At 43.0% G+C, this 22,535-nt stretch overlaps 2 protein-coding genes across 8 annotated transcripts in view; one reads left to right on the top strand and one right to left on the bottom strand.

Moving 5' to 3' along the window:
* Positions 1–22,535, bottom strand: part of LHFPL3 (LHFPL tetraspan subfamily member 3) — a 263,261-nt gene that overhangs the window by 35,075 nt on the left and 205,651 nt on the right. The window contains exon 3 of one of the 3 annotated variants that reach the window (XM_048068469.2): positions 1,592–1,619. The exons of 1 other annotated variant lie outside the window; for it this stretch is intronic. In XM_048068469.2, coding sequence (XP_047924426.1) covers positions 1,603–1,619 — 17 coding nt within the window. In that variant the 3' untranslated portion in view covers positions 1,592–1,602. Of the gene's footprint in view, positions 1–1,571; positions 1,620–22,535 lie in introns of all 3 variants that reach the window. One more of the 3 variants, XM_048068468.2, reaches the window with a different exon arrangement.
* Positions 1–22,535, top strand: part of LOC125183312 (protein ALEX-like) — a 150,112-nt gene that overhangs the window by 89,510 nt on the left and 38,067 nt on the right. For 4 of the 5 annotated variants that reach the window (XR_010827717.1, XR_010827674.1, XR_010827652.1 and 1 more), the window contains exons 4-5: positions 6,766–6,889; positions 12,456–12,608. The gene's annotated coding sequence lies outside the window, so the exon portion shown is untranslated. The remainder of the gene's footprint in view (positions 1–6,765; positions 6,890–12,455; positions 12,609–22,535) is intronic. The other variant, XR_010827679.1, reaches the window with a different exon arrangement.

Below are 22,535 nucleotides of genomic sequence, written 5' to 3'. Positions count from 1 at the left end.
TACATGGCAAAATTGAGAAAAACTGTAAAAACATCACGTAGACAGCTGTCAGTGTCAGTTGGCATAGCTCCAATAACTTGCAAGTAGATATGCTTCTGATAAGTCATTCTGCTCCTACGCAACAGCTGCTGTAACTCCATACATATTACATGTATAGCGTACAACAAAGTGATGTTTTTGTGGCATGATAAGAAAACACAACAAATATTTTTACGTGTAGCTTGGTTGCAAGTATCTGAAGTGGTTATACTGAGAGTAAAAACTAGCATTTTATTATTCAGAAAAGTGGAACAGTGACTGGTGCATTGACCTCTGGTGATCTGTCTTCAAATGATAACTTAAAGCACAGTGAAAATTATTTGGTAGCTTTACTCTACTCTTCACCAACGCAGTCATGCAATTGTAGAATCATTGAAAAATTTAAGTAGGAAAGGACTTCTGGAGGACAATCCAGTCCAATCTCCTGTTCAAAGAAGATCCAACTAGAGCAGGTTGCTCAGGGCCACGTCCAGTCAAGTTCTGAGAATCTCCAGGAGTGAGATGACACTACCTTGTGGGGCAACCTGGTCAATATTCGATCGTGATAAAAAAATACAGTGCACTTAAAACACGAGTGGCAATCCCAGGCAAACAGAACCCAGGCAGGGAATAACTGAGCTCTTCCTCTCAATATCAGACAGCACCAGGACACCCGTGTGGATAAATATGTTTCAAGATACTACGATTGGTGTCACCTTCATAAATGTTATAAACAGTAAGATTAAATAAATACGTAAACACAGGATCATATCATCTTTAGAATCACAGAATCACAGCGTGGTTTGGGTTGGAAGGGACCTTAAAGACCACCCAGTTCCAACCGCCAGCCATGGGCAGGGACACCTCCCACCAGAGCAGGCTGCCCAAAGCCCCATCCAGCCTGGCCTCGAGCACTTCCAGGGATAGGGCACCCATAATTTCTCTCTGTTCATAGTAGTCTTTTTTTAACAGAGTACTGTGAAAACATAGCATTTTTAATTCCAACGTGGCATCTGTCACATGAAGTAAGATGTTGTACAACAGAAGAGTGGTGAAAAGGCATTCACATGGCGAAGGCCCAGATGTGCATAGCAGAGCTGTACGCAGCAGCCAGATGCACAAGTATCAGGCTTAAATTTTGGAAAAGACAAACGGGGAGCTGCTGCTTTTTAGCAACAAGCACAGGAGAAGTGTTGATACTGTTTCTGATCCATTTGAATTTCAGACAAATAATTCTACAGCAGGTTTCTGAGGAGCCATATCCAACGCAGCCCTGATCCTTGTAGGGGCTTCTTAACGCTACTCAAAATAACATACACAGCTTGCAGATTTGCCACTAAGCAGTTGCCACAAGCTACTGAAAAAGGCAAATTATTAAGACTGTACAAAACGAAAGCTGGGAATATAAAAATCAAATGGAACACTTACATGTTGCTGAACATGCTGCCTAACATCAGAAACACAAGACAACAGCAGAAAGCCATGCAATGTATTTTGGCAGAAGCGCGCAAACACTTCACAGCTTGTCCCCTGGATGCCATGCTCACACTTACATTAGTCTGTGTCACACTACCTTAACTTGTTTTAAGCATTTCCATCATCTGTGAGGTAGGGAGGGAAAAACAGAATAGTTAAGGTATAATCAAATGAGATTTCACACATTGTAGTATAATTTATAATAAATCTCATTATTTGCTACAGTGTAGAGAGTGTGAATTGTTTGGATTTCTGTCTCAGTTTATCCAGACAGGGAACCTTCTGAAAGCCAGGAGTGATTCAGTAGGTTATTAAGGAGGTGGATGAAAAAACTAGGATTAACAGAGAACAAATAGTGACAGAACATAAACAAATACATAAAAAAAGCAAAGTAATCTAAAAAAGTCTTGCCTTTTTTTTTTTTTTTTAAATCTGTCATTACAGAATCAAAAATCTTGGTAACATCTTTTGATCAGTGGACAACTTTAAGCACTACGTTAACCCTGCTTCTTCAAAAAAAGTTGAATAAAAGTGTAAAATAATAATAAAAATGCACAAATTAGAACAATGATTTAGATTAAAAATAAAACCATGTTAGTTACCATCTCAGTAAATAAAGATCTACAGAAGTATTTCTTCTAGATGAGATATAAGAGTAATAAAATACTATATCCGAATCTTGGTGATACATTGCTCATGATTTTTGATCATACTTCCAAAAACATTGGTACCATCTGAAAGAACCCAGGCTACCAAATGCTTATATGCACAAGACGTCCTAATTGCTTAGATCTGAAGGGCGGCTGTGGTTTATGTTTTTAATTATGCACCCATGGAAGTCTGCTCCAGTGAGATCCTATACCTTTGGTGCCCCAAGGAAGCCCAGGGGAACCTGAAGGTACTTCAGACCTCAGAAGACTGTATCTTCTATCACCTACTCACACAATTTATTGTGAGTTTATGGTACTTTACGTAAGTGCATAAACCTCCTGTGTCTGATCAGGAAAGGTACAAAAGGTCACCCAGAAGCTGAAGGATTTATATCAAGAGAAAAATGTGTGTTTGCACATCTAAATATGACACTGTTGAACAGCTAAAAATCTCTAACAACCATGGAAGAAGGAGAAGAGTCTCTCCTGTGGGAGCGGCAGAGCAATCAATTGGGCTAAATTTCTGCTGCTGAAGGGAAGCCTCCAAGGAGATGCTAAAATAGAATTTGTATCTTAAAGCAATCATTTCTTAACTAAGAATACAGATCAATGGTTCCACTATCACCTAAAAACTGTTTGGAAAATAATTTAAGAATTCAGAAGTGAAGTTGATGTATAAACCACAAGTAGCCAAAATAGCATCAGATGTATTTTCTTGCTGGGACTAATGTAGAAGAAATGTAAAATGCACCAGTAAAATTAGACACAGTAGCTGGAAGTATCTAAATGCATTGATTAAACTACTGACATGTTCCTGGTGAAACCAATCAAAATATTAACTTTTCTAAAGCTTCACAGTAAGCGGTAAGATTAAAAAAAAAATTAAAAAAAATTGCTGTATTTCTATCTTTCTTGGAAGCTGTGACTACACGTGCACTGGCACTGGACAGTCTCCTAAAAGAAGGAACTGGCTTGCCTCCTACCTTTATTTAGGCAACGAAAGATGGAACAGAGATGTTGAAGGACATGCACATTGGCTGAGTACTGATGTATAAAGCAAAGCAGCTATCTTCTCTATAATGCTGGGAAAACAAAAGTGAGGTAAAATACCTTGGCCAATAAGTGATATTGACAGCAATTTAGTTTTCCCCCTATTTTAGTTTGCGCCTTCTGCATTTCAAGAGCAACTGTTAGGCATTTGTAGGGATGTAATTGCACTTGGCTGCCTGCCTCCCTCTGGCACATCCCGGTCAGGTGGAGCCAGGGCTGTTTGGTGCAGACTGGGGGGCAGTCGTTACAAGTCAGCAGCATTACAACAATTTGGCACACCTCGGAGAAGTCCTAGGAAAACCAAAGACCCTGTTCAAGCATGCACTGATGAAAACTTCTCTCCTCCCCATACTCTGCCTTGCCTCAGACACACGAGCTTTCCCCAGGGTACCTGGGGACATTCCTGCTCCTGTTCCTGCCCCCGGGACACGCTGGCTGTGCAGCCACCAAGGGACGTGCAATCCCACCCCCAAGATGCTGTGAAGAAGGCCCAGGGGATCTCAGGCACTTATTGCCTGTCCCATGAGCCTTGGTTGAGGATCGCCATCCCTGTGGAGATGAAGGCTTAGTTATCACCCAGTTAGAGCAAAACATATGCAAGTGGAGCCAGTTTCCCCCTTCAAGTCTCCTGGGGGACTCCCAGCCCCAGACAACTTCTCTCAGCAGGAGATGCTCCTGACAACCTTTTAATTAGGACTGTTTCCCTTCCACGTATACATAAGCATCACCTAGCCATAGGAAGAATCATTTCTGGTCCTTCACTGCTTAATAATGTTTTTCTTTGCTCAGATGTAGAACTCTTGTCCTCCCTTTGGTGCCTTCTTGGCATCTTTCAGCGAGGCATGTACCTCTCACTGAGCCTTACTTTCTGCATCAGTCTGCACCCCAAAATACACGTAGAGTACAGGCTTTTAAGCAGGTTAAGTGTATACAGCTGCTGACTATCTCCTGAGCAAGTCCAGTCATGGGAACAACCCGCCAGTTGGTGGTGAACTGGGAATACTGGTCCCCAACTGCTTTTCCTAGGTAAGCCATTGCAACACACACGCAATACTGCTGGGCTCGGGGCCACCCAGGGATGTGCCTGCACTCATGTTTTGGCTGGGATCAGGAGAACATTTCTGAGGTGAATTTCCCATTGACTGTGCTTGTTCCAGCCAATAATTGGCAGCCATGGGGCCAGGCAGGAGCTCAGCTGAAATAACGACCTCCCTGTACCACGCCGCCGGTGCGGGCTCTGGGCCCCGAGCACAGGCTGCTTCGCCCTGCAGCGCCGCTCCTCCTGCTAACGCAGACATCGCCTGGGAGAATCCTGCTGACTTGATTGATCCTATTTAAATCAATGCAGTTGTTTGTGTGAATAAAGTAGCCAGATCTGGCCCTAAGTGGCATTTATTCTACCCTATTATTTGGCATATAAATCAGCAGTTTGTGGCAGTGGTGAATGTTTTGTTACTATTGTGAATTTAGGAAAAATCTATTAAAGTCACCAAAGAAAGTCCATATTTACAGTGGCATAACTGATGTTAGCACTTGACTTTTTATTTGAAAGTGTGTAAAGCAGTCTTGCTCTAGAGCAAACCTAAAGAGAATCATTTGTCTTTTGGGATCCTTGAGTTTAGAGCTGGAGGAAGAAATAATCAATTTTGTTATAATCTCCTTCTTCTCAAATATCATATACACGGGTAAGTTTTGCATTTGGTTATGCAGTTGTAAACCTGGGTATTGCTGTTTGTATCCAGTGAAAATATTCTTCTTACTTTGTTAATGGTTACAGTAAAATTCTCCATGATGTGCATCACAGGTAATAATTTGCATCTAGAAATACTGATGATGTCTTGCCTATGGCAATGAACAGGTTTTAATACGACAGTAAAACTTGCCCTGATATGTCTTCTTAATTAGTCTCCATTAATTAAGCATGCTGATTATTTACAAAAAGCCTAACCCAACTGAAAGGAAGAATAACTAATGCAATGGTTGTATTCTCAGGATCACATGCAATTCATCTTTACTAAGCTGGCTGAGCCTCTATAATCTCAAAGCATTTATGAAATAATAGGGAGAAAGCTTTAGGTTAAGCATATTTGGTATAAAAAGTATTTGTTTAATTTGTTTCTTGAGATGAAATTCTGTTATTGATGGAAAAGGAAAGATTTGAGTGAGTTAAAGCCACAGACATCTTGCAGTAAGACATTAGAAGCCTTGTTGGATCACTAATGGAGGCAATCTTTATGAGGCTGAGATTTCATTGCTAATAATTAAATATCACAGTTCAGCCACTGAAACCTGTACCATCCTCGCATGCCCTATTTTACACATAACAGCAATTAGAGAAGCGCATAGTGTATATTTAGACAAAGACTTTATGTCAGGAGCTGGTGATGTGGTGACTCAGCAAGGCATCATCAGAAGGCATTAGCTAGTGCTAAGGCTTTGTAGACCTCTGTGGGGGCCAGACCTGTCAGATTAATACAAGGGGCTATTTTTGTAACATCCAGCAAGTTTCTGCCATACATCAAACCGCACTAGCTGCTTATTTTAGATGACAGCAATTCACACATTTTTCTTGAACAATAAAGTCTTCAGCACTTTTTGGTTATGCACATTTCCTACGATGAATCTTCCCTTTGAAGCATTTTGCAGAGGACAGGTTTCCAAATGGAGATCATCAGAGTCATTTTTACCAACCTACCAGTGAATTACCAGCCCACGTACCACAGGCAGGTAGCAGTCGTGGTGTCAGGCTGCCTGGGTATCAGGGAGTACTCTGGGCGCGTAATTTGGGAATTAGTGCCCTGCTCTATTTGGCTCAGCCCTGCGTGGTGCTGAGTGTCAGGCTTTTCAGCTGATCTCAAAAGAAGCTCACATCATCTGGCAGTGGGATGAGGCCCTTTGGTCCTAACGGAATAATACTACTTGTTCATAGCTTCAGATTTGATCAACAGCCTTATTTTTTATACTCTCTCATTTCTTTTCTTGATAATTATCATGAATTCTTTTAATTTCCATAAACATCTTCCCTTTAAATTCAGCTTTAAGAACAGTCACAGCCATTATATATTCTGTAATTTCAGAAAAATGAAATCTTGCCCCTTTTTCCTTCGTCACCTCCCTCTGTCTCCCGTGAAACATTTCCTTTCCCACACACAGCCCTCTCCCCGGCACCTCTCTGACTGAGCCCAGCTCTCCTCCCTCTCCACTTCCCCATTCCAACAGAGGCATTGTCCTCTCATCTCTTCCTCTTGCACCTCCTCCACCGTGATCTTTCCACAGTTGGAAACAGGTTGTTGTTTATCCTGTTGATTTTTTTTCTCATCCTCCTTCCCATCCATGCTGTTGTCTTTATTCTTTAAAACAACTTGCCCCAAAGCTGGCATTTTTGCTGTGGGTGTTGTTGATGTTGGGTCACATGAATGTGATGTGCAGCCTGCTGCTAGTTGAAGAGCTGTGCTTTGTCTTGGCTGCCCATAAATCTTCTTGTGATGTTTGGAGGGTTAATCTAAGCCCGTGTGCTGAGCATTTCACCCTCACTCACATCTCCTTTCACATCCTTTCCCCGGTGGGGCAGATCCCGACTGTCAACATGTGAAGCATTGGAAGACACCAGGGAGTTCCTAGTTGTGCTTCCAATGTCAGAAATGAGGACTTCAAACAGCTTTGGGAGAGATAATGGACATTACTACAAAAACCAGGTAATTTCACCGAAGTTCATTAATGCTCGGCTTCCACAATGTGCTCTTTGGGTAAATCTCAGGGAGGCATTGTTAAGGGGGTCACTGTTATTAACTCTGTTCTAATGGCACACAGAAGTGAAGTCACATGGAGAAAGTGCCACTGGAGCCATCAAAAGCACTGAAATAGAAGCGTTTTTTTTGGAGTCACAGGCTGACTCTCAGCCCTCTTAGCCCCCTCTGCCTCAATGCCACTGGATGCTTGTCTCCCCTTCCCTGCTGCCCTTCTGTAGTCCCATATCAGCTGCCCATCCTTGCTCACCGAAGCACTTACCATTATGCCTTAATTGGAATATGCTCCTGGGTCACACTTGACAAAATTTAGCTGTGTCTGCACTTCACTAAATGGGAATGGATTAATCACATGTTTAAAAGCTTTGCTGGATGGAGACCTGCACTCTAAAGCCAGGCCAAGCTTCATTGCTGGAGCCTGGAGAGAGGAGAAGGCATTTTTTTCCTCACATACTGCTTGGCAGAGGGATGGACAGAAAGAGCCCTGACTTGGTTTCTGCATCAGAGCAGGCAGCACGTAGCTGTCAGCAAAGCAGGAACCGGAGTGTGAGGCTCTGAGTGCCTGCCGGCATCCTGGAGCTACCCCGGGGAGGCCTCTAGCAAGGCTGAGTGGCAAGGGTAATAGTAGTTCTGCCATGTTTTTAACATAAAAATTTGAAGAAAAGGTTTCTCTATTGACTTTGGAAAAAAACCAAACCACACCTAAAAAAAACCCAAACATTTTTCATGCAGGTATTCATGAATAGCAGTAGTAATATAACTTGTATACTAGGATAATTAGGAATAATGATAATTGCCTGCCTAAAAAGCTGCTTTAAAAAAAAAAAAAAGAGTCGGGCATTAGTAATACTTTTGTTTAAGCAGCTCTTTAATAGTTGTGTTTAAACACAACTTCACTTTTCATCCCTTTGTGTTGCTATAGTCATAGTATGATTTTTTAAAAATCTGTTCTTGAAGATCTTTCCCCCATCAAATGTTTTGGTTTTGCTTCTGAGGCACATGTTTTATCCTTACGTAGTAAACTCACCTGTGATATTAAGGACAAAGATCTCTTTGCTGAATCACTACAGTCAACAGGAATTTCAATATTTATCTCTATGGCAGTTGGGCCAGGTCCCTTTTAGTTTCTTTCCCTTTCAAGTTGTTGCTTTTGTCTCAGGTCTCCCCAGACTCCCCGTATCACTCACTGCAGCGTGAGTGCAGGATCTCTCTGCTGGAACTGTAGCAGCCATTGATTTTATTTTTGGTTCAGCAGCAGAACCAGGAAAAAAGGGAAGCTTTCTGTCAACTTTCTGAAATGAAATACTAAAAATTTCAGATCAGCTAAATACAAGACTTGAGGGACGAGTTATAAAAGTATAGGAAAAAAGCCTGGCACAACGAAGCAGAAGAGTCAGAAGGCAGCCTTTCTTTCCTGACCTGGTCCTCAAAGGAAAGGACATTCACTGAGGTCAAAACCACACTCTGCCAGGCGCGTGGATTTGAGGCAAAGCTTTCTTTTACCAGCGATTTCTCCAAATCCATCCAGAGGTCACCTGGAATAAGATGTTCTCCAGCTCTCCTGCGGTGGCTATTTCACTTTTTATGCCAACTGTGCAAATGTGCAGCAGTCACGAGGGAAGGTGCACGTACGGGAGTGTCTCTACAGCCTGCTGCAGCCTCCGGTTGGGTACAGCACTGCTGGGTTTGTGCCTGTTGGCAATGACCGCTGAGGCCCTTTACACCATATTAAAACACATTAAAAGAAGAAATTTCAGGCACTTTCCCCCATATTTCCTGGCAGCATGATGGACGAGCTGTGGCTCTCCTATAGGTTGGGCAGTGGTGGCTCCTCTCTTCTGGGGATGGGGCAGGCTGGAGCCACACATCCTGCACCATCACCAGTACACCTGGCAGGGAAGAGGAAATCAACCACAGAGGTTGAAACTATTTCTCAGATACAACTATTGCTGAATTTGACCCAAATACATAAATAATTGTGTTATGAACCCCAGTGATGCTTTTAATTAATAAAAGTAAATATTAGAACTGCTGATGCTGCTAAACGCTGTTCAATGCCTCTAAACACAACGTGCATCTAAACCACCACTTTCTGTGACATCCCATGCCCAAGAGCTATACCTGCACACACAGGAGGGCTGCTGGTGAGTATTTCAGCTCCACAAGCACAGTGGTCAAGACATCATGGTCTCAACTGTATTCCCATGATCTTTACCACTCTGCGAGCCAGCCCAAACCTGAAGGATCTGCACGTAGATGCCATGTTACAAATCTCACCATTTTTAGGTTGGAAAGTTCCAAAGCTGTATGGCAGCTCTCTTGCACACATTATTATTTTTGTATCTAAATCTTCTTTAAATATTGGGTAGACTCTTTTCATAGCTGAGCAGTCATTTCAGCAAGTGTGGAGGTTGATTTACAGTTTTTACTTTGTACGCTTTCTGTAGCAGAGCATAAAATTGAAAGGCTTATGTCAAATTCATTCATACATGGACACATTCAAGAACAAATTAATTTTAAAGCACTTACAGGGTATATAATGATTCTATGCCATGCCTTACAAATCTATAAAGTAATTTCTAACATAAAGTCTGCTTTAGAAGAGATGTAGTAGAACAGATAGTAGGGCAATTTAGATCTGAAATATCCTGGTGCTATATTCCCCCAGATATCTGCAATTCAGATCTGATAGGAATCATGAGTAATCAGTTTCTGAAGCAAAATTATTATACAGGGAACAGCTCTCATTACAATGTCCACTTGCAAAACCAGGCTATTCTAGGACAAATTACTGTGCAGCACACTAGATAAGGGTTGAGATTCAGGTCTCGGACCGGTATAAATCAGGAATAACAGTTATGCAGAACTAGAATAAAATCATTTAGATAAGTATTGGATAAATGCCATGTGTAAGTTTAATAGTAGAGCCATTGTAATTAAGTTCAAGAGAGTTTCCACCCTGTCCATAAGAAAAGATGTCCTCCAGCTGATGCTACCGCTGTAGTCATTCTCCTCTGACCTGCACAGCCAACGGAGGGCACTGCTGCAGATGATGAGCACTTTCTTTCAACCATCTGAGCATGGGTCTCTTGGTGTCCCATCCAAAGCCTTGTGTTTCTGGGGACTACCGTCTCCCTCCTGCTTTCTTCAGCAGCTGCTGGGAACCGCCAGCACTACTCAGCCCCAGCCACTCGCAGCAATATCGTGCCTGAAAATTCCCCCCACGTTGAGCATTTATCATTAGCAAACGTGGTAGGCAATCATTAAAAATGTTCAAAGATAAGTGGCGACCTAAATTCAACCCTGGGATGAGCAGCTATGCTCGCCTGAAATTGCAGGCTGGCGCAGGCAGGAATGAGTGCTGAGCCTGATGAGCTGGCAGCCAGCTGGTGTCACAGCTCCCCTGCTCCTGCCTGGCACCCTTGCACCTGCATTTTTCAGGGGCAGTCTCTGCAAGCAGCAATTTCATGTACTGCCGCTGCAAGGAGTAAAATATACAGCAATGGCTGAGAACTGCCTCTGTGCTCCTCTTCCCCACCACTCATCCAGCTTGGCTTGCATGTGGCACAGGGGTGGCCAACCCTGCAATTCGGGCACAGTTAGTGCAGTCCCTCATCTCCTCAGGAGAAAAAGAGGCCTAATTAGATTGAGGTGACTTCTAAAAGGTGCATGTGTCAAAGGCAAAACTGTAATATAAAACATTCAGAGAAACCATAACCAAAGTATCATCTGTGTTTATAAGATGGAAGGAAAATGTCATTCTTCACACAGACAGTGGCTGCACACCAAAGGGCCTAATTCAAAGCAGCCATTCCTGCTCCTCACATCAGAGGGAGAAAGGCCTAGTTTAAGTTCGCCCCATGCAGTGAATTTTGAGTTATTTATAAAAAGTGGAACATCGGAGTGCAATAAAGGTCATCCCAGCCCAGCTGGGCAGGCAAAAAGACAGACACACTGGCCCCAGGGGCTGCCTTGGCTCTTTGTGGATGCTCATGAAGGACTGAAGAGCTACTCCTTGCCCCTGTCCACCACTGAACGCTGAGGCCAGGCTTCTGAAATGTAACTATAGATATTGGGTGCTTTGAGATTGGAATTGGTTCTGTTGGATGTTCTCTTTCTGAAAGCCAGTTCGAACTGGGTCCCCAAAAGCCAAAAGTCCTTAGGAAAAGGTTGACCACCGCCAGCCTTCTTGCAGCCCACAGCAACCACGCCACCGGTAGATGTGAAGGGAGAAAAGCCCTTGCTTCAGCCGGAAAGGGTGAAGAAGAAAGAGTTGATAGTCTGAAGCGCTGCAATAAAACAGGAGACAGATTTCAAAGGAACCCAGAAAACCTGGCATCCAGCCCAGCAGGAATGCCATAGGTACACACTTCACTTATTTCTGCGCAGAAAGCCAGCTAGCGCTGCAGCCTGCACCACTGCTTTCAATAGAGGGACTCCTAAAAGGTGCTTTATCATCAGGAGGTGTTGGCCTGTAGCTGGGAAGCAGGAAGAAGCAGTGGGGCACAGGAGGAGCCCCACACTGCTCCTCCCAGCCTCTGCCCCACGGCAGCTCTACAAGGTGCTGTGCTGCTTGCCTTGTGCCTAGCTGAGCATTTTGCATGCTTGTTTGCAGTTGCTTATACATACCCGCAATGTTAATCATCTAGGTTGGAGTTTTCTGTGACTTCTTCCTGCCTGTGGTTGCATTTTTTTTCTTCTTTAAAGTTTCAGCATAACTGTTCAGCAGTTTTTGAGAATCTGTATGATAGCCTAAGGAGTTCCTGACTCTGAGAGAAGACAAAATTCATCAGTTTTCCTGAAAACTGTCACAGTAGCACTCAAATATTCAATAAAGGATATTTGGATGGAGCCTTTCTGATTTGCGATTGTGAAAACAGTCATAAAGATCTTAATAACTAAATGTCAATGTAGACATAACATGCCATTGCACTACTGTAGTGGTCCAGAGTGCTCTGAGTCTGTTCATACCTTTGAGCCCTCTTAGGGTTAGATTCACAAGGTGGTCCTAGTGTCATGCCATGATTTTGTAGCACCCACTTTTCAGGGATCTACGCTGCCCGACCAAGTATTCATAGGCAGCTTGCAGTGTGAGGGGAAATGGTTTCTGGGTGGTGAGGCCCTGGCACAGGCTGCCCAGAGAAGCTGTGGATGCCCCATCCCTGGAGGTGTTCAAGGCCAGGCTGGATGGGGCTTTGGGCAGCCTGGTCTGGTGAGAGGTGTCCCTGCCCATGGCAGGGGGTTGGAACTAGGTGATCCTTAATGACCCTTCCAACCCAAACCAGTCTATGATTCTATGTACGATCATATGGAGAAGACGAGGGTACAAGCTGCACTGGGAGAAGTTTTGTCTTGATATAAGATTTATTTATTTATTTATTTTTACAGTGAGAACAATCAGTGACTGGAACAACCTCCCCAGGGACATGGTAGAGTTCCCATCACTGGTGGTTTTCAAGAAGTGATTGGACATGGTGCAAGATAATCTCACCTAACATCCCTTTTCCCATTAAAGGTTGGACCTGATGATCTTCTGAGATTCTGACCAACCTGGGCTGTCCTGTGATTCTATGATGACCTCCCTGTCTGCCGCACTTGTTCCTAGCCAAAGCTTTCTCCTTTTGCCATGAGGATCTTCAGGTTTGCAGTGTGCTGTCTGTAATTTCAGGTAGGAGTGAACGCTCCTTAGAGATTGCCAAGTATCCCTTCCATGTCAAAATAAAAATCTCCTATAGGTAGATCCTCCCTGCATGTGGATAAGGGAGTCATCACCAAGCAAATGCCTATGCTTGCACAGAAATATGCTTATTAACAAATTACATTTGTTTCTCAGTGTTAGCACTGTCATAACTTTCTTGGTGAATTGATGTGGAGGAGTTTCTCTGTTGAAATGGCTCTTTAATTGCACTGCTAATGAGGTAGGTAGGATGCCAGGGTAAATAAGCACATGCAGTGCTTGCTACTATTATGGCTGGAGATTGCCTCCAGATGCTGAACTAACACAACAATAACGAAGCCTGCAATGTAGACAAATATTTTCCTACTGCCCCACCTTTCAAGTTTACTTATAAAAATTTTTGACTTATGCAATTAAAAAAGACTTTAAAAGGTGTTTGACTTGATATTGCAGGGTATAACATTACCACTAAGTAGGTTTAATAAAGCACATATAAAACAAAGATTATGAACTGTTTAAAACTGTGTTCTTTGAGTACAATTTGACAACAAGCCACCATCATTAAATAGGGGTGTGACTAGTAGGGGGGTGCAGAGGTTATTCCTAGGCCTAAAACTGTTTGTCATCGTCAGATGCCACATTAGATCTTGCTGATAAAATCTGGAGCTTACACAAGAATTGATGCCATATAAAATGGTGAAGAGAAGGACACTGTTGCTTGGCCAGCTGGGTCTGCTGTTCCTAAAAACAGTAAAACACAGAGTTAAACTCCAAGAAAGAAGAAATAATGGCTGCTCTTGTTAGGTGCTATTTTTCGTGGAAGGATTTAGAGGCCAAATAATAAGAAGATGAAACCTCAAGCCCTGTTATATTTGAGAAGGCTAATGAGACCTTGGGTGGATAAACACGGGATGCTGGCCAGAGGCAGGAGCTGACTTTCCTCTCTGGCACTGCTGAGGCTGATGTGCACGTGCTGTGTGCAGTCGTATCCATGTTTCACCAAGGATGCTGAAAAACTGGGAAAGGCACAGAGAACTGCAAAAGTGGGGCAAGGACTGGAGAAGGCACGTAACGGCGAGAGAGATTTAGAAAGTACAATTTGTCTAGCTTATCAAAAAGAAGATTGAAAGGTCTTGATTACAGTGAATAACTATCTTCACAGGGAGAAAAGAGCCCTTTAATCTAGTGGGGAAGGATGAATGGTTGAAAGCTGAAACCAGATATATCTGAAGAGGAAATTAGGCAAAACACATTAATACTGAGGGCTGGAAACAAGCTGCTCAGGGAAGGGAAGGCGTCTGCAGTGCTTGAGGAAGATGGCATGATACTTTTTAAAGTGGGATAATTTGCATATACATGTGCTAAGCCTCAGCCCACCCCAAGATGGGCACAACTGGGTGAGATTTAAAGGGTGGTGACAAAATCCAGCTCCAAGCCATGCAGCCCTGTTCAAGCCATCCGGACTTGTGCAGGGGCTGGTGCACCAACTGGGGCTGTGTGGGGAGAAGGGGCCCCTGTTTTCCTCCTCCCCCTCCAGCAGGATGGTCACACCAGGATTTCCCAGGAAAAGTCTGGCTGGCCGTGCCTCGGGCCCGTTTCCAAAATGCACAGCAGCACAGAAAACCCTTTGTTCATTTTTCTATCTGAAACTCAATACTTTTTCTGAATTGAAATACATTTCCTCCCCCCACGTCTCTCTCTCCATCTCACCACGTTCCACAGACATAAACAATTATTTCTTTCCCCAGTGGAACAACAACATCCTTCACATGCCTATTAGAGAGCTTCACCCTCACTTAGGTGGCGAGCTCAGCTGTGCTTGCTCTTCCCATGAGCCAGTGCTCGCAGCCAGACCAGCCGTGCTGTGCTGCGGCCGTGCCCTTGCATCTGGCAAATGGTTTCTAATACAATCACACTGTTTTCAATCTGCAACAGGATTGAACTCAATGGGGCTAAAAAGCTCGAAATAAGATGGGTATGACGCCACCTGCAGCAAAACAAGAATCCCCACCTTCTTTGAAGCTGGGTGTAGTTATTTTATTTATTTATTTACTTATTTTTTCAAGTTGTCAGTCTTATGGCAAAAAGCTAGCAAAAATTAACTCCCACACTTGGCTCTGCAAAAGGAAAGTGACTGCATCATGGAACGATGTTTCAAGCTTTAATAATATTCTTTGACAAAATGCATCTCTTTAGTGAGAGCTGAGCCCGGCTGGGAATAAACAAGAGAATTCTAATATCCTAGCGTGTTTCCTCTAGACTTTTTTGTGGCGGTGATTCCCTTACTCAAAGTTCAAAAAAATGGTCAAAATCTCCATATGCTTGCTATAGAAGGAAGAGTGAAAATCTGAACAGTGCAATGGTGTGTGGCTGGAAAAACCCTTGGAGAAGACAGGGATGTGGCCTATAGTTCAAATTGCAGTGCCTCGCATTATCCCCAAATGCATTTCTGGGATCCTTCAGGATCTCAGCCCTCGTGGAGATAAACTTTCCTCCAGGTCATGAGTGGTTCCCAGCAATCTCTGCTGGTAATCTGCAGATCACCCATGGATGCTCAGCAGGTAATTGTCTGGTCTCGTAATGATATTGCAAGAAATCCAAAATTCCCCTCTCCTCCCCAGCTCACATTCCTTCCCCCAGGACCCCTCATGTATTTTTTTTCTCTTACTTTCCAGAGAAAGTAGCTGCTCCTGGGATGCAAGGGCACAGGTAGCTGAGTTATAAAGGAGAAAGCTGTTCCTTGAGCAATGCCACTCACTGGTGGTTAAGCTCAGAAATATTCCCTGATTTATTTTTTTAAGGAAGTAGAGAAGGCTAACAGACAATAAGACTAATGATTCTGTGAGGCATTTTCAAAAGGATGGAGAATGAGTTATTTGACTGAAAATTGAAAGGCTTGATTGCAGTCTCTAGTGAGCCTATATCAGTTTGGCCATGGTATAATCCATTGACTTTCCTATAATAGTCCTAATTAAACAATCAGAAATGAAGGGCAAATTATACCCTAACTGTACATTTCTGGGCAATTAAAACCATAGCATTCTAGCTGGTAGAGATGAACATTTAATCAGCTGATTTAACAACAATTAAACAAAACCGTGCTAACCTGTAAAATAAAGAAATCAATAGAAAGATCAGGATAAAATACCTGGGACTGCCAAAGAGAAACAGAGAAGTGGAAATTAATGACAATTAAAAAAAAAAAAAGTTTTCATAGCAAAGAGCCTTCTAGGACAACTACTCCACAGTGAAGAAGGGGAAAGCAAAACTTATGAAGACATTAATCAAGGTAAAAGTGAAAAGAAAATGAGATGCTTTGGGGCATAGAGATGACAGAAAGTGTATCTGTGGCAATAAAGGATGATGGAAATCGTACGGAGGGGAATAAAACAAAGGCTACACGTGGAAAAGCATGCAAGAGCTGCAGAACGCCTACTCTGACAATATAGTCTCTTGCTATTGCTAAAAGAGAAAATCAATAAACTCTGTGTAAGAAGAAAAGCTTATTAAATGATTGACAGTCCAACTGGATACTCCTGTTGGCAAATACATTGCTCTGTGTGATAGATGGACACCAGGGTCAAGAGGCCATCCACTGAAATGATCAGGCTTCATAAAACGTAGATTTGCAAGCAGCAGAGGCAGCAGGGACCCGGTGAAGTTACTGCTTTCAGTTTATTTCTTTGAGCGGACACCAGCTGCAGCACGGCGAGCTCATTTACTGCACAGTGGAAGGGTTTCCATCAGTGGGAGCCTGCTCGTAGCTCCGGCGTGGGGCACAGCGAGCCTACCTGCCTGGGTGGCCACCACCACCACCTGCTTGGTTCTCCAGCCTGAGGGGCTCACTCCCCGCCAGGCAGGGACCCCGTCAGGCCAAGTGTCATGATACATCCCCTCCCCATCTTGATACACCTGGACCTCCAGCCCTGACACGTCTCCCACTTGTAAGAGGGGAGTAGACATGATTTGGTCCTCACCAAGCGCTGCCTGGTCCTTGGCCTGCCCTCCCTGTTGGCTGATACTGGCAGGTCCATGGTCCCTCAAAGAAGTTTCAAAGCAGCCTCTTGGCAAGGCTGGAACCCAGGATGCACATTTTAGACTGATGGGGAACCAGGCTTCGAGGCCATCTGTAAGTCCCCAGCTCCCAAATGCCTTAAGTTTACTTACTGTGGATTGGGATCTACCCAATTTGACCTCAACGAGAAAGATGATTTTCTGCTTTTTCAGAGTTTTAAGTTGGAGAAAGCACATAGAGTTTTCTTTTTTTCTTGGAATACAAAGTGTTGTATCAGGCTTATGAACACTTGGGGCGACTTTTGCATCACTTCAGTCTGAGGAATGACAGGGGATCAAACTGAGCATTGGCTCTTTGGTTACAAAAAATTTATTTAGAGATGGTTTCTCCTTCCCAAATTAATGTCAAGAAAATTTTGTTGTTTCTTGCTTGTGACTTGAGGAGGATTTTTACATTCCAGTGCATTTCTCCTGAATGCTAGCAGATTAGAAAAAAAAAACAACAAACAAACAACAAAATGATTATGTACATTAATAATAGAATATAGCCATTAAGATAACCTTGAGGTTTCTAAATTTGATCCCTATTTCTCTAGATTGCTATTAGCTTTTGAATGCAGGCGGATTAAAAACAAGAAAAATATTGAAAACTAAATTAAAAAAAATTGTCCAAAAAAGAAAAGTTGATTTGTAATCAGTCCTTGTTTTCCACTATCAAAAATAATCACTCTATCTGCAAAGAATGCATTCCTAACCTTAAATAGCTGATAATATTCAAAATGGTTATAACTTAGCAAAACTCCCTTTCTTCCTCAAGTCATAAATTATTTGTTTTTCTAATAGAAAGTAAAGCTTGACTGTATTTTTCTGTGCCCACACAGCATCACCCCCTTGATATTATGCTTATTTAGAAAGAGAAAATAAAACTTTTTCTTTTGTTTCTTCTGGAAAAATGTATTTGCTCATATTAAGGTTGGCAGGAGTCCCAACAGGGAAAAAATGTCTCCACTTATTATCATTATTATTTTCTTCCCCTGCATTTTCAGTTGTGTTTAGAAGCAATACTATCTATGGTCTGTGCATATGACACACTTGTTGAACCATGAAAAGCAGCGAAAACAGAAAGGTCAGCCGTGGTCTGTCTTCTGTGTCAGCCAGCCGGGCTGATGTGTGCTTTGCGATTTAATGATCTGCTTGCTCAAGTACCAAATTTCCTTAGGAGCATTCAACCATTTGGAGGTTTCTACAAAAATACTGAGAAATCACATCACATGCAGCGGAGCGGCTAAAAACCTTGCTGGAGGTAACCTGTCAAAACCAATGACAGGAAACCAAGAGCCAGAAATGTAGTTTGAGGAACTTATTTTCCAAATTTAGTTACCTAGTAGGATTGTACAAAATTTAGCGACAAATTACTCTGGTAACAGAACCTTTCAAATTATTTGCCTACTCACACATGTTAAATCAATTTGGTTGTATTAAATGTCCTTAGTTAATAGGTCAAACGTATCACTGGGGCAATTTTTCCAGGATTTGATGGACATGATGCCAGGGAGGCACTTTACCTCTTAAAGTTACAACTGTTCAGCTTGCTCTCTGGTCTAGATGCTAAATAGAATGGAATATTTAGCAAATGGCACAATCTAACCATTGAAGAAATTGTATTGTGACACTCAGAAGCTAAAATGGGTGAAAGCCCGGTTTTAATGAACTTTGTGCAGTCCAAAGAAGGCCTGGACAGACCTGGTCCAGCCTTAGCCTGGTGTAGTCACTGACATCCATATGGAACAGAGGTGTAAAATAAGACAGTGGAGAAAGAATTTATTCAGATGTTTTCTCTGCAGCGTAACTGTATGAAAATAGTTTGAGTTATCACTTTCAGTATGACAGATTAATCTAATTTTGGGGGAAAAGCAGAACTGACACTGATGGATGACCAGGCTGGAGGAGGACCTGAGAGAACCACAGGGCAGGTGTTAATGCCAGTGCTGCATCTGAACTGAGAGACCTCCTGGTCCAGCACTGATGACTCATCAGGGGCAGATATTTAAGGATGGGTCCTGCTCTGTGTATTCAAAAATTGGCTCTTGTAATTCTTTTTGTGTGAGGGTATGCCTGCAAGGTGCTGTGAGCTCCCCTGCCACCATTCCTGTCCCCTAGAGAAGCCACATAGCAAACAGGGATTACCAAACTAATTGGCACATCTCTCATTTGAAAAAACTGCCACTTGAGATCTTTCATTTTTCAATTTTCTTTGTAACCATATGTTATCAGATGTATTTGATGCCTAATTTAACTTGGTTTCCACATGTCATTATGTTTATGAAAGGTTTTTGTATTTCAGTGAGGCAGATGTAACCACAAATTTTTTTCACCTTTTTTTTTTTTTTTTTCTAAATCTGGGCCAGCCTGCTAGACATACTTAATTTACAGGTTTCTATGCCCATTGCCCTTGTCCAAAAGGCTGGCCTGGCAGCCCTGCAGAAGGAAAAAACTCTGAAAACTGCCAAGGTCAAGAGAAAGACCAGGTTAAGGTTTATGTTGTCTTGTTCCTTAAGTAAAGAAAGGTAAGTTCCAGTAAGAGCGATGGTTTTAGGCCATAGGCAGTGTGTATTTACTGTGGTGATGTAGGGCCAGGCTGGGAATCTTCTGTTCACATTGCTGGGAGGGACTGAGCAGGAGCTACATGAGAGCTTGTGGAGGGTGATTTACCAGTGCATGCTGGAGCGGGGAATGAAACAGCAGAAAAAACAGGAAAACCCCAGCAGCACAGAGTGCTGCAATGTAGGAAGGATTTACATAGCTTGCCAGAGCAGATCTTCAAGCTAGGACGCAGGGTTTTGTCTGTACCAGTGAATGAAAACCAGACAAGTCCTGCTTTCTAGTCCTGAGGGTGAGCGGCACAGAACAGCACCCATCTGTCCTCGACTCCCCCAGCCCTGCCTCCCTCAAAATCCTCTCCACCCAAAATGATCTCGCTGACACCTAATGGCGCTGGCTCTTGTCACCTCCAAAACCATCTCCTAGAAACTGATAGCAAGAATGGGTCAAAACGGGACCAGGGAAAGAGCCAACAGCACACTAACCATCTGTACAACTGGGGACAGTGCTTCAGCCCCTTCCATGCCCATGTTTATTATTAATATAGTTGCTACTAATGTAGCCAGACAGTCCAAACTAGATGTAGATAAAGTGCACTCCAGCAGATTTCAGTTGGTCCTTCTCTGATGGAAGAGCTGGATGTGCTTTTGTACTTCAGTTTCATTTACACTGGGAGGAAGGTTGCAGTGTTCGTTAATTGCTTAAAGACCAGAAATCCGATCAAAGCTAACCCTCTAGGGCCCTTTAAAAGCCAGTGGGTGAAAATAGGTATATCCAGACGGTAGGTCATTCCCAAACTGCTGTGTGGATATTTCACATCCACTTGGAAATCTCAGATGGCACTGGACACTTCAATGCGGGCACCTGAAGTGCACCTCTCCATTGCCAAGTGCTGACTAGCTCTCCCTTGATGATGTGAGAGCTTAGGTACCTCACACATGTACACATCTACATACTGGTGGCTTCTTTGGAGCTGAATCCCACTTGAACTGTGGTAGAGGGTGTATTGCCATTGGCCATGCTATTGCAGTAGAGACATACCAGGGATGCAAGACAGAACCAAATGAAGGTATTCCTACATTGCAGCTATCTGGTAATGGGATCACAGCTTGTAGTCATGGATAAACGATGGTAGCCTGTGGCCCATCCTCTATTTAGTAAGACTTACAGCAGTGTTGGTGCAACAATGTAAGCATCATTCACAAATATTAATCAGCACGGATTTATGCACCCTTTTGTTTAGCCTGTGCTGCTGGTTCTCTGTTGCTAGCTACTCTGGCCCTTCTGTGTGGAACATGCTAACATCCCTGAACTGTGGTGGAAATGGAGGTTTGAAGCCCCCAGATGAGCTGAAGAACTAGGCACCAACCCTAATTCAGATCTTGGTAACTCGATATTTCTGCTCAGCTCAGACAGGAGAAGAAGCAGAGTTGACCCTGCTGGCCATGTGACGTGTTGACCAAGAAAGATACAGCTGTCATAAGCTCCCTGGTACAATATGCTTGAAACCAGCATATAAACTCCATCATCTGCTTGCTGCATTAGGAAATACCAAAGACAGGGAAAGCAACCTATATCATGCCAGGTACTGGAGGCTGAGCCTTGCCTGAACTTACAGGGGATGCACCTTAGTCCCTGCCAGCAAAATACAGGGATATCTTCTGAAGTTTATGAGAACATGATTGAACTGTGAGAAATGAAGAGGAAAAAGAAACAGCTTCTTGAACAGAGAAGCCCTGCTGTTCAGGAAAGTAAAAGTAAAGAATGGAGTAGGAGATATATACGGGGAGACACTGATACAGATATTTCAAAATAACCATATGGAGTGAATGGAGAATGAAACTGCAAAATGAACTGTAAACAGAACAAATTTACATGAGACTGAACAAAATGAGGGAAGTTATACTCACTATCTTTATCTTGTGTGAAGGTTTTATTGTGCCTTCAGGATAAAAAGGAGCTTGAAAGGGTTATACATCTCATGAAACACATCTGCTGAGCTTCTAATGGTTATGCTGCAGGTAGAAGACATTGCTTATCAAAGCCTAAATAATCTCACTTTCACATGTAAAGACAAACTGTAAAGTCTGTGAGTGGGATTCCCCAAAGCAGGCTCACACTAGAAAAATACCCATTCATTGACTGCTGGCCGGGCTGGGAGCCTACAACTAACTCTGCATCAATTAGGCTACTGATCTGCTGTTAATCCATGCACAAGTCTTGTGGGTACATTAATATCCCTCAGTGCTTAAACAGAAATAAAGCAAGATAAAGACCAAAACAATAAATTATTGTTTCCTATGCATTGTCTATGCTGGTGATCATAATGAGACTGCAGCTTGGCAAGGTGTGGAATAAATGAGCCAGTCATGTTCCCTCTCACTCTGGAAATGTCTTAGGGATTAGAATTTTCTCAGCTGAGTTTAATGCTTACAGAAAAATATTACATTGACAGCCCTGAAAAATTAAGCCTTTGTTTCCAGACAGCAAAAGCATGCTCAGTAGAAAGATGATTTCTCCGCAATTTCCCATCAATAGGCTGCCAGATGTTCTCTGGAAAATGGGATTTTCTGTGTGAGAAACTCAGCTCCCGTGCCTCTTGCTAACAGCAGAATGGCCATCCTCCTGTCTTCTGCAGACCCTCCTTGGTGGTGCGACGTGGCAGCTGTGCTCCTTGCTGCAGGGCACCCAGATGTTGTGTATCCAAGAAAAGCTATGTACATGTATGTCTCTGTGCTCTACAAGCTGGATGATGGCCTCCAGCATCTTCCCTTGGAAAACGTGATTGCAACACGGCTGCTGCCAGCACCCAACCCAGCCTCCTCTCCATCTTCCCCATCTTCCCTGGTGGCACCAAGCCCTACAGGCTGTCTGATTTCTGTCCGGATCTCTTGATATAGTCCTGTTCTGTAATTTTCCTGCCCTTTTTATGTCTTCACAACTCTTCTATTTGTATCAACTCCCCAAAAGATAACGATGGATTCAATCCAGTCAATCAGCATCCAGGTGACACACCTTCTCCAGGTTCTCAAGACACAGGCACTAACTCTTGCCTATGAACCTTTTGCTATTGTGCAACCATGCTAGAAAGTGTTACAAAATTGTGCTTCACTATATGGAGCCCAGAATGGTTCTTTTCAACATTTACCTTTGACTTTCTACCTTCCCATTCATTTGACAGTAAAACAGCGCCAAGAAATATGGAGCAACATTTCTCTTGTAGGATACAATGGGGTACCATACTAAGAATTTTGCAGATTTGCCTGCTCCCCCTTGATATATATTTTTAAGTGCCTCGATGGG

Source organism: Anser cygnoides, chromosome 1 (assembly GCF_040182565.1).
Source record: "Anser cygnoides isolate HZ-2024a breed goose chromosome 1, Taihu_goose_T2T_genome, whole genome shotgun sequence".
Lineage (NCBI taxonomy): Eukaryota > Metazoa > Chordata > Aves > Anseriformes > Anatidae > Anser > Anser cygnoides.
The sequence above is the reverse complement of the archived record's forward strand: the minus strand, read 5'-3'. Positions and strand labels throughout refer to the sequence as shown.